The sequence below is a fragment of the Myotis brandtii genome, unplaced genomic scaffold (assembly GCF_000412655.1).
Source record: "Myotis brandtii unplaced genomic scaffold, ASM41265v1 scaffold176, whole genome shotgun sequence".
Lineage (NCBI taxonomy): Eukaryota > Metazoa > Chordata > Mammalia > Chiroptera > Vespertilionidae > Myotis > Myotis brandtii.
In genome coordinates, this window is record NW_005356519.1 from 3,337,163 (window position 1) to 3,354,718 (window position 17,556).

Genomic DNA, 17,556 nt, shown 5'->3' on the forward strand with positions numbered 1-17,556 from the left:
ATAGGATTGCCCACCTTATACAGTTGATTTGAAATCTCTAACACTTCCTCCCTGCCTAATGATTGTGTTTATGTTATGAGAATGGTTAGAAGTTAATTCTATTTCTAATTCTATCATACTCATTCAAGCAAATGTGAAATTGGTTGGATACTGTAGGAAGATACAGAAATATAGTCATTAATTCACTTAGTATATAGTGAGCCTATCAGTTAGATACCAGCCACTGTAATGTGGATACAGAGGTGAATAAAACAAGAATAACCTATTCCTTCATTGACCTTACTTGAGGGAGGTAGACAACATATAATAAAAGGCCAATATACAAATTGTCCCCTTGGAAGTTCGACCACTTGCTATGACATTCACTGACCACTGGGGGTGGCATGGAACTAAGAAAGGCCCCTGCCGGCAGCCAGCAGCTATGGAAGGAGGGCCCCGGCCAACAGCCAGAAGGCCCCAATTGGCCCTGATCGCCAGCCAGGCCTAGGGACCCTACCCATGCATAAATTTCATGCACCGGGCCTCTAGTAATAAATAATAAGTAAGCAATATTATGATAAATTACATTAAGTGCTGTGATGGTCATTTCTGTCCGTGGGTCTGTGACAGATCCTGTGCTGGGTGATAGATACACCCTTATCTGGATCTCTTCTTAACTCATGTCATTAGCACAGCCCTCAATGTTCTCCATTTCTTTTCTAAATGTTTCCTTTAGATTTCTAACTGAAGTCTGGCTCCCTCGATGACACCGTTTGCCCTCTAGCCTCTTTCAAGTAGAAGCTGCTTTTTTCTCCCCACACTCTACGTTAGGTTATGGGATGTGTCTTCCTTGGTCCACATCACAACTTCCAAACTGTTTCTCTGCCTCCATTGTCAGAACTCCAACTCCTTTCAAGCCCTGTGATCCTCTTGTACCACCTTGTTACTTACTGTTCTTGGCCTCCACAACACCCATGTTGATAATTCACCCCGTACCCTGGCCTCATAATCCCTTGTCTGCTTAATATCCACAATCATTTCTCTGTGCCACTTTGACCCAACCTAGATGACCTCAGCTTTTCCATTTCCATTTTTGGATTACTGCCAAAATCTCTTAAACATCCTTCCTGCCTCTGTACAGTCTGTTCACTACATAACAGCCAGAATTCTCTTTGTTTATCAGGTCATGTCAGTCTTCTGGTCGCAACCCTCTGTTGGGTTTCACCACCTTTAGACTACAATCCAAACTCATGATTATGGCCTGTAAAGCCGTATGTACTTATCATTTCAATTTCGTCGTCTCCATTCTGGCTCACTCACTGTGCTCTGGCCATAGGGACCTCTTTGCTCGTTCTTGAGCAACCAAGATCATTCCTTATCAGGACCTTTGCTTGCGTGTCCTTCACTGGAACAGTATTCTTGAATCTTTCTTGGACTGGAATCCTACTTACGCTGTACGTCTTAGCTGCAATGCCATCTACTCGGAGGGGCTTCTCTGGCCACTCAAGTTGAAATACTTATTCCTCTCCCATTTACATTTGACTCCATTATTCTACTTTATTTCTAGTGCTTTTGGAATCAGATATTATCTTTTTTTAAAAAAATTTATGTCTGTTTATTGCCTATCTCCTCCCATTAGACTATAGCTTCTTTAATGATAGGGTGTTTGGTTCATTGCTGGTTGCCCAGGACTGTACACACGGTAGTATTCAATAGATATTTGGTGATTAAATAAGTAATCAAGGAATTGTGCCACAAGCTGTTGAAGTTGTACTGGGTCTTGCCACATGGCTTGGTTTTGGCTAGATAGCATGGGGAGTGCCAAGACTATACCAGACAAGGTTGGTGGAGTGAGAAAAGTGAGAAGGTACAAAACATGACTTGTGATCATGGGATAACCCAGCTAGCTGGAGCAAAGTGTTCGTGATGGTATAGTATCAGACTGGGCCTTCTTACCCCTCCCTGTCACAGTGCTTCCATGGCACTCGATTTATGCCCTTGTTGGAGTCCTTATTATGTAATTTATTATATGAGTTTAACATATATAACATTGAATGTAATAGTGACTGTTTCTTTTTTTAACTGAATTACAGGGAGATTTATGTTTTATTCACCTTCTTGTTACCTAAAACATCCAATAAATGTTTGTTTTGTGACATATAATTGAAAAGGGGTTCATTATAGACGTTGAGGGAATCTTGCATGTTCGAACTAAGGATGTTGAATATTCATTGAACTAGAACAATAGTTAAGAAAAACAATTTTGTAATAGTATGAAGGAACACATCTATCCTGCCAAGGGAGGATAGAGACCTGACTGAACTAGGGATGGAAAATTCAGTTGTTACTATGAAAGGACAAAGAAACTGGTGGCCACTAGAGGGAGCAGTAACCTCAAGCAAAGTGAGACCTGCTCCTGTTTACAGGTAAAGTTGAGCTTGCCAAGGAATACATGAGGGGGTGAGAATTTGTCTTGAGAGGCGGCTATTTGAGGACGTCAGAGAGAATGCAGTTAAGACCATAAATGAAAAAGTTGAATTGAAAGTGGGCAATGATAGTTTATGTTTGACACCAAAGATCTATAATTTTCTTCTTTTAACTGTTGATTTCTTTAGCACTTTTTTTTTTTTTTTAGGATTTCTTTTGAGAACCATTTCTCTTATTTTTGTGTGCTATTTTGTATTTGGGTTATTTTAAAAGTTCATCTGTGATTCAGCCACTGTACTTTTGAACATTTATCCCAGGGAAATGAAATCTTATGTTCACACAAAAACCTGTACATTCATTTTATTGGAAATAGCCCCAAACAGTATGAAATAGCCCAAGTGTCCTTCAGCAAGTGAAAGGTTAAACAAATTGTGGTTCATCCATACCATGGAATATTACTCAGCAATAAAAAAGGAATGAACTACTGATATCTGCAGCAATTAAGATGAATTTTGTGGGAATTATGCTGAATTAAAAAAACCTAATCCCAAAACATTACATAGTATCTGATTCTGTTTATATAACACACCTGAAATGACAAAATCATAGGGCTAGAGAACAGATTCATAGTTGCCCAGGGTGAGGGGATGGGGAGGGTGCAGAGGTAGGTGGGGTGGTTATAAAAGGGAAGTACGAAGGATCCTTGTGGTGATAGAACTGCTTTGCACCTTGACTGTGATGGTGGATACAGGAACCTGCATGTGATAAAATTATGTAAAGCTACATAAATATAGAAATGGGCACATAAGTGCAACTGAGGAAATCTGAGACTGGTGGATTATTAAAATGTCAGCATCTTGGATGAGATAATATACTATAGTTTTGCAAGCTATTACCTCTGGGGGAAACTAGTCATCTGATATCTCTTTGTATTATTTCTTACAACTGCTTGTGAATCTATAGTTTCTCAAAAGAAAAAAATTAATTTAAAAATTTTAAATAAATAGATGAAATACATTTTTGTAATATATTTTATTTAACCCCCAAAGCAAAATATTTATAATTTCAACATGTAATCAATATAAAATATTAATAAGAAAGTTCATCTGTAATCTCAGTAAGATAGTAATCCTTATCATTTTTGTTTTTACACCAATTAGACTGAATTTGCTAATTAAATTGAATTTGCAACAAATATTGTGAGTGACTTGGTAAGTCTTTCATATAACCGAAAACTCTTTTTCTCTTGTAGCTTTGTACCAAATCCTTCCCACCGTGCATGCGTCAGTTACACAAAGCTTTGCGGGACACTCACCATCTCCGCCACGGGGGCCGCATGCAGTATGGCCTCTTCCTGAAGGGCATTGGCTTAACGCTGGAGCAGGCACTGCAGTTCTGGAAGCAAGAATTTATCAGAGGAAAGATGGATCCGGACAAGGTAATTTTGAAAAACCAGAGCAGTAACTGGAATTTTACTTTGGTTTGAAACTAAAAGGTCTGATTTTCAATATGCCCCTGAAATGTGGTTGACAATTCTAAAAGATAAACATGTCTATAGTTTCTTTTAGGTAAAAAGAAACTCATGTACTAATGTAATAGATACTAAACAAAAGATTGGGAGAGTTAATTCCAAGGGGAAGATTGAAACAGCAGGGCCAGGTGTAAACTGATGCTTAAATGAAGAGTCTTCTCCTCTGTGGGTATACTGGCAGCAGCTGTGATAAGATGGCAGTTTCCCTCTGAGTTATATTTCTGTGGGAATGTATATGTCCGTGTAATATACAAATGTACGTGTGTGTGCGTGCAGCTGAGTCAGCTCTGATTCCTGGCCACCCTGCGAATGAGTGATGTCCACAATGTCGTGTCCTCAGTCTTTAAGTCATTGTTTTGCTTTCCATATTTGTTGACATATCCTTGTTCGGAGTATAACAGACAGATTCCGTGTCTGTGGGTTGAAATAACTCTCTTGGTATCCCAGCCACCCCTGGTGGTTTATTTCTTCCCAATACTTTGAAGGCAGCTTTCACTTCACTTTCTAGAATTACAGGTTCATCCTCCTAGGACTCTTCTTCCAAGGTGCCCGCCATCCCTTTGTCTGTTCTGTATAGATTTTCAGCATATTGTTTCCTCCTTCCCTTCACTTTCTCCTGGTCAGATAATGTGCTTCTTTGTCTGCTTGCAGTTCTTGAATCTTCTGGTAGCAATTTCTGCTTTTCCATTGTCATTGTTCTCTTCTCTCTCCTTATATTGACATTGTAATGATTCTCTTTATTTCTACATGATCATTGTTTAAAAAGTGAGTTCAGGAGTTCAGGATTCTAACCTTGGTTTTGTCACCTTTTACTTTTGCCTCTGGTCTTGCCTCTAACAATTTTTAGTGTTTCTTCTGTCATCCATCTCAATTTGTCTTTCCTTTTTACTTCTGGATTTTTATTTTTATTTTTTTGCATTCTTCCTCCATAATATTTCTAATTTCAGTTCCTCTGGTTCTTGGTCAGTTAAGTTCCACAGTGCAATCTGCTTTTATGTGGGCTTTAAAGCCATCAGGAATGTTAACGTTATATTTTGGCGCTACGATTCCTTTGGTGCTGTTCTTCAGCTTGACTCTGATGTTTGATGCTAACAGTTCATGGTCAGTACATAACCTGCTCCTGCTCTTGTTTGCAGAGCAAGCACAGCTTCTCCGTCTTCTGCTTCCAGGCACACTGTCTGTTGGATTTCTGCATTGGCCGCCTGGTGATGTCCATGTGGACAGTTGCTTGGTAACTTGTTTGAAGCATGTGTTTACAATCGACAAGTTGCTAGCTTTGCCCAAATCCATGAGCTACTCTCCTGCTTTATTTCTGACCCCTAGTTCAAGTTTTTTAATGACATTTGATTCTGCTTTATTTCCTACTTCTGTGTCTTAGTTTTTATATTTATCAGCATGTCTTGTTTTGGTGTGTGATCAGTTTCTTCTTGGATACCTGTGTAAAAGTTTTCCGTTTTTTCTTCTCCAGTTCTCTGTAGTTGGAATTTGAAAGATTGTTACATTAACAGGTTTTCCTAGAGGTCTGATTACTTACATGCACATGTCATGTCATTCAAGCTGAAAACTATTTAAAATGTTTTCTATTGTATTATGCTAAGTTATATCGTGGAGCATTTTTAGGTAAACATTAAAAAACTGCTTTTTTTTTTTGTTCATCAGTTTATGTTGTTCATTAGATTCCACATATAAGTGAGATCATGTGATACTTATCTTTCTCTGATTGGAGAGGACAATGGGGGAAAGAGGGGATATATATATAATATTTTCAGTAATAAAGATTTAAAAAAAAAAGAACTGCTTTTAAGTCTATTAGTAGTACTCAGATTCCCACTCCTATTCCTTATTTAATAGTGCTAGCTAATAACATTTTATTTTGGAAATATGTTTTTTTATCCCTTCAAAGCCATGACATTGGTACAAAGTAAATTTTTTTACTGTTTATTTCTTAGTTTTCTTCTTCCCAGTAAAGATAAATGATCAAACTAAGAATATTTACCAAGTACATTGTATGACACTGTATTATGTCTTATATTAGTCCCTTAGGGCTAATCCAGCATAGACGGGTGCTTTAAACAACAAGAATGTGTTTTCTCCAGTTCTGGAGGCTGGAAGTCCAAGGTCACGGTGTGGGCGGATTTGTTTTCTTCTCAAGCCTCTCTCCCCAGCTTCCATCAGCCACCCTCTCGCTGTGTCCTCACCTGGCCTTCTCTCTGCGTTCACTTCCCTGATGTCTTTTCCTCTTATAAGGACACAGTCATAAGGGATTGGAGTCCACCCTTACCACCCTACTTAGCCTTCAGGACCTCTTTAAATGCAGTATCTCCAAATGCAGTCACTTGGTGAGTTAGGGCTTCAACATGTGCATTTCAGCCCGTAACATGTCCCTAGCTTTATATTTTTTTTAAAGTTCAAGATTCTTTTATAACATCTAAAAAGCTCTTATAATTTTTACAGATTTGTTTTTAAAACCGCTTCCATTGATAAATTCTTAATTTATCATTTAATAGGGTCTTCTTTAAACACAATTTTGGGCAATGTTTTTAGACTTCTAATATATATGTTAAAGGTAACATTCTGATTATAGAAAATATGAAAAATACAAAAAAATGACCTGCCATTTCCCCATTCAGAAATAATTATTGTGAAAATTTTAGCCTTTCCTCTGTAATCTAGATAGCTAGACACCACTATGTCCCTACCTTTTAAAAACTGACATTCTGTTATCATTTCCCCATGTTGCTGAGTGATTTTTGAAAATATCATTTGGATTAGCTGCATGACAGCACATCCTTTGAAAGTGATTTAATTGGGTCAATCATTCCCCTATTATTGGACATATGGCTGTGTCTGTCTGACTCTGCCATCAATGGTACTGCATCGATATCCTGAGCACATAAATCTTTGATTATAGTTCTGATTATGTCCTTTGTATATATTCATCAGGTAATAAAATTACCTGGTGAAAACTGTAGACAGGTTTAAAGTTTTGATGCATGCTAGGAAATGATGGTTTGGGAGGGTTTTAAATTAGACTCTTATCAAGCCGTGTATCTTGCTTTGTCATTGGAATTATGTATTATTACTTTAAAATGTTTTCCGATATTTTATTAGGAGTTTGATATATTAAGGAGGTAGGTGTATTAGGGTTTTCCAGAGGAATAGAGCCAATAGAATGGGTGTGTATGAAAAGAGATTTATTATAAGGAATGGCTCCTGTGATTATGGAGGCTGACAAGTCCCAAGGTCTGCAGTCAGCATGCTGGGGACTCAGGAGTGCGCTAGTGTACTTCCAGTTCAAGTGCAGGAGACGTGAGACCCAGGAAGAGCTTGAGCTTGAGTCCGCGAGCAGGGAGAGCCCACAGCCCAGCATAAGGCAGTCGGGCAGGAGGAAGTGCCCTGTTACTCACTGAAGAGTCAGCCTTTTTGTTCTATTGGTATCTTCAAAGAATTGGCTTGGTCCCCCCACCACCAGGGAGGGTGATCTGTCATACCAGTCTCCCAATTCAGATGTCACTGTCATCCAGAATCACCCTCACAGACACACCAGAATAATGTCCGACCATAGTCTAGGCCAGTGATGGCGAACCTATGACACGCAAACTCATTTTTGTGGTTGATTTTTCTTTGTTAAATGGCATTTAAATATATAAAATAAATATCAAAAATATAAGTCTTTGTTTTACTATGGTTGCAAATATCAAAAAATTTCTATATGTGACACTGCACCAGAGTTAAGTTAGGGTTTTTCAAAATGCTGACATGCTGAGCTCAAAAGGTTCGCCATCACTGGTCTAGGCACTCCTGGCCCAGTCAAGTTAACACAGAATTAATTATCACAGTAGATAAATGTTTATGGACTGTAGTTCTGAAGTGAAAAGAGAGAAGTTGAGTTAGCAATCTAGCTTGGTTTGTTCTGTACACTGAGAGGGGGAAGAGGAAAGTGAGAGGAGGGAAAACTTGCTCTGAATACAAGCCTTTGATTTGTACACCTGTTCCCTGACCCGCCTTTTTTAGGTGTATCTGTGATGGCCTATGTATAAATGTATTTAGTTATTTAAAAACACACACAATAGTTTACTGATGAAAGAGAGAGAGAGAGAAACATTGATGTGAGACTACAACATCGATTGGCTGCCTTCTGCATGCCCTCTACCTGGGATCGAGCCTAGGCATGTGCTCTTGACCAGGAGTCAAACCAGCAAAATCCTGATGCATGGGACAACGCCCAATCAATTGAGCCATACTGGCCAGGGCAGTATTTAGTTATTTTTAAACCTGTGTATATGAAAATATTTTTTGAATGGGATTTTTATTTTGCATTGTAAAAGTTTTCTTCAAAAATTATTGCAAAAGGAAATCAATAAATAATTTGTACCTTTCTAGATAATATATAGCAATCTATATATTCATTAGCTTATTATTGATTACAGCAAATATATTATTTTGACAAAAAGACTATAAATTATGCATATGATTTATGGTGTCTGTCTAGTGTTCTATTGTTAGAGTCTGTATTTGTAAATACATGTTCATGCTTTTCTCAGTTGCATCTCTTACATATTTTGCAATGAAATATTATAAGTATCTTTTAGTTTATTAAAATATTCTCTTCAGTTTAATAATTGTACCTTTTTGTTAATTCTACATACAATTAAAAATACTCGGAAGAGATGAAGAAAATAGATGGCTTCAGTACTATTTGTAAAGAGTGATTATGGAGGATGTATATTAGACATTTTTTGTAGAGCTCTAAAGCACTTTGGTGTTAAACCTAGGAATGCTTTGGAACAGTTACTGTTGCTGAATAGCTCATTTCCTGACAGTGCAGGAAAAATGTTGTGGTGATAAAGTCAGTTTTAACTGAAATTCTCCTTTACTATTGTTTCCTAAATGGTCATATATCTGATTTCTTTCTTTTTGTGCTTATGTCCTCATTGTAACTTGCTTTATGCATCTAAGCAAAAATTGTGGGTGCTTTGCCATTACTTCTGAAGCAACAGAGAAAGGATTAGTACTCCAGCACTTTTTAGATGTAACTTGTCACTGCCACCTTCCCTAGATACATTGTCTAGAACTAAATATCCCTTTTCCCTACCTCCTTTCTAAAAATTAAGTGCCGTTCTTCATGAATCATTTGCCTAATTAGTGTCTGGCTCTTTCTCCCATCTTCCCTTTGCTTCTGTTTGTTGCAGGGATTTATCTGCCTTTTTAAAAAAAAATATTTGGAATACTTTTCTATCTCAGGTTATGCTTACAGTTGGAGGGGAATTTGTTGTCCATATTGTAAAAAAATCTAACACTGTATGCATTAGCTTTTGTAACTGTCACCCAGAGTATTAATACTAAAGGAGCATGTCCCTAGATACTTCTTATTAAGGTTAAGCAGCTTCTGTGTTATAGTCTACACATTCTTATTTTCTCTTACAACCATTTTTGAACAGTAATAATGTGATTGTGGAAGCAGCTTAAGGATCGGATGCTCACTGTTACTTATCTTTTATTAGGAATTCGATATACTAACTCAGTCCCTCTATGTATGTAAAGAGTAGCCATCTGTCTGTAAAAGGCTTACTCAGTGTTGTTAGTTTGGGTTATTTTTCTTTTCTTTTGAAACGACTTGTAGACTAGCATACACACTCCAGTAAGTGGTATTAATAATAGAGAGAGGTGCCACCTTATAGCTTCCAGTTGCTTCCTACCAGATTATGCTCTTATAATTCTGGGCACCGATCACTACCTCATATTTATTGCTTATTCATTTATCACCTATATCCTACAATTAGAATAAAAATTATATAAAAACAGGTGTCTTGTCTTTCTTGTTCATCACGGCATGTTTAGGCACCTAGAATAGTGCCTGAATCATAGCAGGCACTCATTAATTATTTATTGTGTGAACTAAAGAATAAGTCCCCGTAGATATAAATTCATGGAAAATCAGAGAAAATTTTGTCTATTTTTCCCAAATGCCTTTACATAAATCAATTCTATATAACTGTTTGTTAATGAGCTGTTATTCCATTTATAGTGAACTTGAAACTGAATTAAATCAAGAATTTTAGTAGGACCTGACTTTGCAACAGAAACGATTGATTTTATAAATTGGAAGGGATTTCACATCATGGGCTTGCCAAAGGGGTTGTGGTATAGAAAAGGTTTTCATAGCAGAGGATAGGGCTTCTATAAATGTTATCAAATTGTAGTATCTTTGTTGCATGTGTGTCTTAGGACTGGATTTTGAACGACTTGAATGCAGGGACTATGATTTTGTCACTTTGGGTCTCAAGGGCTTAGCACAAGCCCTGACAATTCTTAAATGTTTGCTGAATATGTGGTAAATTCTGCCCAAGCTTTAAAAAGTGGCTTTCAGTATAAGAAAAGAAATCTTTGTTTCTTTGTAGGTAAAGCTGTATTTATAACAAGTAACTTTAGTAGCTAGCCAACTTTCTTGTCTTCCATTTATTTCTCTAAATCAAAATGTAGGTTGGAAGATAATGCACTATGTAAGAAATGATAACCAGTTATCATCATTATTTTTTTAGTGTCCAGAAATACAGTACATATTCAGTTGCAAATATGTAAATAATACAGTTGTCCAATTATGATTTGTTTTAAAAGTACAAAAATATGCCTATGTTTGTATGTGCATACACACGCATACATATTCCATCTCCTTTCATTGATCATTCAACAGATTTTTATTGAGTGTTCACCATGCACAGGGCACAGCCCTTCTTTATGAGGGCTTTACAGTCTCCTGGACAAACCAGATAAATAGAAATACAGATATTCAGTATGATAATTGCTGTGGTAGAGGTGCTCATAGGATTCTCTAGATCAGAGGAAGGAGTGGTGGGGAAGGAGAATGGCTACTGTGTGTCACTGAATTAGGATGTTATATTTGCCAGTTACAATTAAGGAGTTAGTCAGAGGAACAAGTGAAGTGCTATGTTGAGGAAGCAGCATTTTCAGAGGACCTTAGTTGAGAGAGGGTAGCCCATCCTTTCGATGGTGTGAACCTGAGCTGTAAGAATGATAGTGGCTAGAGATGATTCTATAATCATAGTGTTTGGTTTTAACTATTACCAAAGAGATGGATTAGTAGGCCAGGAGGAAGTAGTCTTCCTGGATAGAAACCTGTCCATTGGGATCAGGTCAGCTATATAGGGTCAATTGATAACTGTAATTTACTTAAATAGATGTAATTTCATAACTTTGAATATTTACTACAATTGTGTAGTGAATCTGGGATGTTATGAAAGTGTACCGAGAAAAGGAAAATAGTATGAACAAAGTTTCCACTTATATTTCCACTTGGTTCAAATTAATTTGGCCTCTATAAATATGGATTTCTGATAATCTGGGCCAATATTGATTTTTAAAAATAAATAAACAGTCCTCTTGATGTAAGACTTTAATTTTTAACCTACTTGTAACAGGGTGAGTTGAGAGGTAGACGTAATTAGAAAACAGTTACAAAACGTGGAAAAGGAAAGTGTTGTTGAGGTTATGTGGAGTAAGAAAGTTATCAGAGTAGATCGAGTTTCTGAAGATTTCTTGAGGATCATTCTTGAATTAGGATTTGAAGGAAGTGAATGACGTGGATTAGTAGGTATGTAATGATGAGAATACTCAGTGAACAGGAATGAGGGGAAAGTAGAGCGTCGCTCGCTTTTCCACTCTTTGTGAGTTTTGATTGTTTTCATTCTTAAATCTGTGCTTTCAGGTGCCTTGAATTTTACCTGATCAGTATATTTGAATATCATTTTTATTTGGATGCATATTGTCCTAGAGTGTAAGGGATTTTAGTATTAAAATATCAGCCATTTGCAAGAGAACATTTTGCTGTTGTGACTGATCTTATAACAAACTAATTGCTTTAGGGTATCTCTTACTCCGAAAATATTTATTTCGTAATATGGGTTTTTTATTGTTAGATATAGTTACATATATTGAATATGACTATTTATGATATATTAAATTTTTTTAAGTAAAGCCTTTTCAATGACCCTTCTTAGTGGGGGTTGGGGATTTTTGAAAATTGCATTTGGGTTGTCAAATAGCATTCTTTGGATTTGTGAGTGATTCTACAAGAAGTATTTGAAGCTTTGAATATATTATTCTTCAAATAATTTCTTAGATTTCTGAAATAAATGCAGCTATGCTTTCTGCAAATAAAATATATTTAATTAATCACAGTACAGTTTTCTGCAAGTGTTTCTTGGTTGTGATTATTTACATGCCAGTGTACCTGAGAAAAAGCCTCACTCTGTGAACATTAATCAAACCTCGGTTTAAAGCATGAAAAAATATACTGCTAAAATATTCGTTCACTTGGAACTTGGATATTAAATCACTTCAGCCACTAGCTTTGTTAAGAATAAATTGAACTGGATAATTCTTCTAATAAATTCAAAGCAATGTGTCCTCTTAATCAGATTGCTCATATTGGTGCTGTTGTGAATGGCTTTGACCTGGCTGTGCTGGATATTAAGCACAACATAGATCATGTACATTTTATGTAGCTGAATTCCTGTCCCTGATGATAGCATACTTAAGATGTACTACATGTTGTTATAATTGGGTCAAGGAACATTTAGCACTATTTAAAAAGCTTATCTCTTGTCCCAGAACCCAGTTTGCATCATGACTTAGAACAGGCCTATGTTGTTAAACATTGACAACCAAAGCATTAAATATTTGGCGGGGGCGGGGGGTGGGGAGTGAGTACATGAAGGCTATTTATCACTAGGGTTTCTGTTTCTAAGACCAGTGGTTCTCCCAGGACCTGTACCAGCAGCATCAGCTTCAGTGGCATCTGGGAATTTGTTTGAAGTGCACACTCTCTGAATCAAACTCTGGGTGTGGAGCCCATAGTTTGGGGTTTAACAAGCCTTCCAGGTGAAACTGATGCACACTAAAGACCAAGAAATTTTATTCTTTAACTTTTTTATTGAATTTATTGGGGTGACATTGGTTAATAAACATTATTTAGGTTTCAGGTATATAATTCTGTAATGCTTTATCTGTATATTGTGTGTTCCCCGTCCCAAGTCAAGTCTCCTTCCATCACCATTTATTCCCCTTTACCTACTCCGACCTTCCTCGGGTAGTCACCATACTGTTATATATAAGTTGTTTTTGTTTTTTTAATCCCTTCACCTTTTTCACCCAGCCCCTCAATCCCCTCCCCTCTGACAGCTTCAGTCTGTTCTCTGTATCTATGAGTCTGTTTTTATTTTGTTTGTTAGTTGATTTTGTTCATTAGATTCCACCTGTAAGTGAAATCGTACAGTATTTGTCTTTCCCTGACTGGCTTATTTTACTTAGCATTACACTCTCCAGGTTCATCCATGCTGTTACAAAAGTAAGATTTTTTTTTTCTTTTTCTAATGGCAGAGTAGTATTCCATTGTATAAATGGAGATATCGCCCTTATAAAAATCTCAATTGGTTATTGGCTTTCCAAAATATAGGCACTGAAATTTTTCAGCTCTTATTTGTCCTCCTGTCCACTTCTGTTGGCAATTCGAGCGTAATGTGCTGTCCTTTTTCAATAAGCTGCACATAAATCTAGTATCTACAATATGCCAGGCACTAGGAATTACCAAACAGTATGTACAGCAGAGTTTCCCAGTATTGACCCCATGAACCTCTGAGAAGGCTAAGCTGGCCATGGGGTACTGAAAACAGTTGCCTTAGACTGTGAGCAGCTTCTTCCCTTTGTCCTAGAGAGCTTTACACATCTCATTTTATATGTGCTTGGTGACATGAAAAAAGTTGAAAAGAACTAATAGGTAGAGTTCACCCTTGGAGTCAGACTGAGTTCACATTTGGGGTGTTAAAGTCTGGTTCCACTATAAAATCCAAACAAAACTGTGTGCTCTTGGGCAATTTACTTAACATGTGCCATTACCTATGGAATGTGGACAATGGTTATGTATACGTGTGTAGATATACACATATATCTCTATCTGTCTGTCTACCTGTCTATACTTCATTGAAAGTGGAGAGGATTAAGCAAGGGCTGAGTGCAGATTCTGACATTCTCTAAGTTCTAGCTGTTCCTGTTCTAGGACTTCATAGGAAGGAGATGTTAGCTTGATATGGAGTAATCAGTGGTTTCCACAGGTAGAATCACATTTGTGCTGGCTTTTTAAGAGGTTTCATATAGCCCTAGCCAGTTTGGCTCAGTGGATAGAGCATTGGCCTATGGACTGAAGGGTCCCAGGTTCAATTCCAGTCAAGGGCACATGCCTGGGTTGCGGGCTCCATCCCCAGTAGGGGGCATGCAGGAGGCAGCCAGTCAATGATTCTCATCATTGATGTTTCTATCTCTCCTGTTCCCTCTCTGAAATCAATAAAAATATATTTTAAAAAATACAAATGTTTCATATAACTTAGAATGCCGAGGAAGGTTAAGGGGAAAGAAAAGAATTAGGGACTAAATTCCAGCAGAGAGTTTGTTTTAGGAAATATTCAAACAATTTCAGGCTGTGTTCTTGGGAGCTCCTGGGTTCCCCATCAAAGGGGGCAGAAACTCACAAGGTAGATGGAGGGGTCTGATTTCTGGCCCTGCTTTAGGAAGTGTATTTGTATCTGTGTCTTATAATTCTGTGTAAGGTTTCACTTAAAAGTTGGATTTTAGTACTTAAAATGTTTAAAAATTACTATCTATTTGTAGTGTAGAATTGGGGAAAGTAGTAAGGGGATGAGAAGAGAGGAGACAGAAAGATATTAGTGTGAGAATATAGGTCAGTGATGGCGAACCTTTTGAGCTCGGCGTGTCAGCATTTTGAAAAACCCTAACTTAACTCTGGTGCCGTGTTACATATAGAAATTTTTTGGTATTTGCAACCATAGTAAAACAAAGACTTATATTTTTGATATTTATTTTATATATTTAAATGCCATTTAACAAAGAAAAATCAACCAAAAAAAATGAGTTTGCGTGTCACCTCTGACACGCGTGTCATAGGTTCGCCATCACTGATATAGGTGCTTTAAGTGAAATTTGTCTTAAGTCAAGAGAAAGCCATTGGTGAATTTTAAACCAGGGCAGGATAATTGTTTTCAGATGATTAATGTGGAAGTAATATGCAGAATTGAAATGGGAGGGACTAGGAATGGGACAGTTGACCAGATTAGGTCTTGTTGTAGTAGTGATAAGAGCAAAATGGAAGGGGTGGATTCCAGAAACGTTTTGAGGGACAGTTTGTAGGACAGAATGAGGAAAGAATTAAGTTTAACTCAGGTGGTCAGCCTATGTAAAATGGAAAGATAAGAAGCTCAATTAACATAGGTAATGGATGGTGATTGGACTTGTCTAGGCTTAGAGCGGAGGAGAAATGGATCATGGGTTTGGTTTTAGGTGTAAAGTTGAATTGATGTCTAAATACAAATTCTTGCTGGTTGATTAGTTGGCTTGTTTGTTCCTTCCTTCCTTCATTCTGTAATTATTTGTTGAGTACTCACATTGTGAAAGGCATTGTTTGTTCTATGTGAAGGAACATGGAGATGTTGATTTGAGAGTCAAAATGAAAATGAGAGGAAAATCTTTTGAAGGTAAATACGTTGACAGAGAATATAGGGAGGAATTTAGAGAGCAGAGGACTCCACTTTGAGGAATACCCACTGTTTGGAATGGAAATGGAGGAACCTAAAGTGAAAGCAGAATTATCAGAAAAATTGGAGTAGGAGAGAGAAATCAGTCTGGAGACCTAGACACTGAGGAAGAGGAGAATTTAAAAAGTAAGGTGTACGTAGTACTTCTAGAACTGAGAAAGGCATGGATATTATTTTGAGGAAGTTCTCAGAAAAGCAGATAGGAGGCAGATTTCCAAGTTTCCTTGACCACAAGAAGAAATGGAAACAATGGAAATGGAGTATTTGTTTCAGAAGTTTCAGAAGTCAGAAAGGAGAGAAATAGATCATCATAGCTTTAGAGGGTGACCGTGCCAAGCAAAGGTGATTTCAAACTGGAACTCAGGGAAATGGAGGGTGTGCTGGGAATAATTGAGGAAATAGAGAATATTCCTGGTGTGCTTATTAAATAGTGTGACTCTCCTCTTCCATATTGTACTCCTCAGAGTAGGGACTTTTTTGTCTTTTTTACCCCCATATACCCAGCACCTGGCACTGTGCCGAAGGTTCATGGAAGTTCAATAAAATTTTTTGAATGAATGAATGAACGAATTGTGTAAGGAGTTCAGAGAGGATATCTACTTGTCTGAGACAGGAAGTTATATGAGAGATTTTTAAGTTGGTAAAGAAGTGTTTGAGGAAAGAAAGGAGCTGGGGAAGCTCATGCCATTGCCCCTCTTTTCAGTAAAGTAAGTAGGGAGATCACTTACCAGAGGATCTGGTGCAATTAGGGCTTAAGGAAAGTGGAAGAGCATGTAGAATAACACCTTTCCAGAAGTATGCTAAGGAGTTCGCCTATGATAAATAAAAAGATTGCTAGGCTACAGAGTAATTACAATTTGACTATTTACTGAGTGCCTAGCACGGTGGTCGGCAAACTGCGGCTCGCAAGCCACATGCGGCTCTTTGGCCCCTTGAGTGTGGCTCTTCCACAAAATACCACATGCGGGCGCGTGCGAAGTAGACTTAAAACTTTAAGTAAAGTTTATTAAGTTAATTTTAGGGAAGGTTGTGGAGTGAAAGAAGATGTAGTGTCGAGGATTGAGAAAGGTATGTTGAGATGGTTTGGACATATAGAGAGGATGAATGAAAGGAGATAGACGAAACAAGTATACAAGACGAGTGTGGATGGGAGAGTTGGAAGGGGTCGACCTCAGCGAACGTACCTCAATCAGATTGAGGACGTTTTTAGCAAAGGCCAGCTTAGGAGTACCCTAATTAAGTTAATAACAATGTACCTATCTATATAGTTTAAGTTTAAAAAATTTGGCTCTCAAAAGAAATTTCCATCGTTGTACTGTTGATATTTGGCTCTGTTGACAAATGAGTTTGCCGACCACTGGCTTAGCATATGCCAGGCACTATAATTAGTACTTTGCCTGCACCATCTATGGAGATAGGTGTTATTTATGTCTAGTTTACTAATGAGAAAACTGTACCAGGCCGTAAATTTGTAGTCAGCTGAGTCAGCATTGTTCTGTTACTTTCCCTCACTATGTCATGTGGCCTTAGAGCAGAAGCAAGAGAGGGCATAAGGTAAAATCTACTCAGGTGTAGGAAGTGGCAAAGCAGGCATGCTGTTATTAAACCCTTCCTATGTTTCTTATTTCATTAAATCTCACAACACTGTGAGATAAGCGTCATCATCCTTTTATGGAGAGTGTAATGAGTTTTCCTCAGGGGGCAAAGGGTGGGTGGTACATGATGAAAACTGAGTTAGAACTCAGGTCTGTGTTAGTCCGAACACTGTGCTTTTCCCAGTACTCTCAGGAAGAAGAGTAAACGGCTGTTTAGGTTGACATTGGTACAAACAACTATGTAAACTTAAGACACAACTTACAATAGAGGTTTTCAGTTCTGTGTTTAATCATTTAGTGAGTATCTCAATCACATTGCTAAAATGGGGACATCAGTAATGTCATGATTCCTAAAATGTTGCAAAGAAAGAAGTATATGCATGAAATATTATGTAACCTA

The 17,556-nt window shown here is 37.5% G+C and overlaps 1 protein-coding gene across 2 annotated transcripts in view; it reads left to right on the forward strand.

Moving 5' to 3' along the window:
• Positions 1–17,556, forward strand: part of PRIM2 (primase, DNA, polypeptide 2 (58kDa)) — a 269,429-nt gene that overhangs the window by 174,294 nt on the left and 77,579 nt on the right. For both annotated transcript variants that reach the window (XM_005863316.2, XM_014537315.1), the window contains one exon: positions 3,659–3,844. In XM_005863316.2, the coding sequence (XP_005863378.1) occupies positions 3,659–3,844 (186 nt within the window). The remainder of the gene's footprint in view (positions 1–3,658; positions 3,845–17,556) is intronic.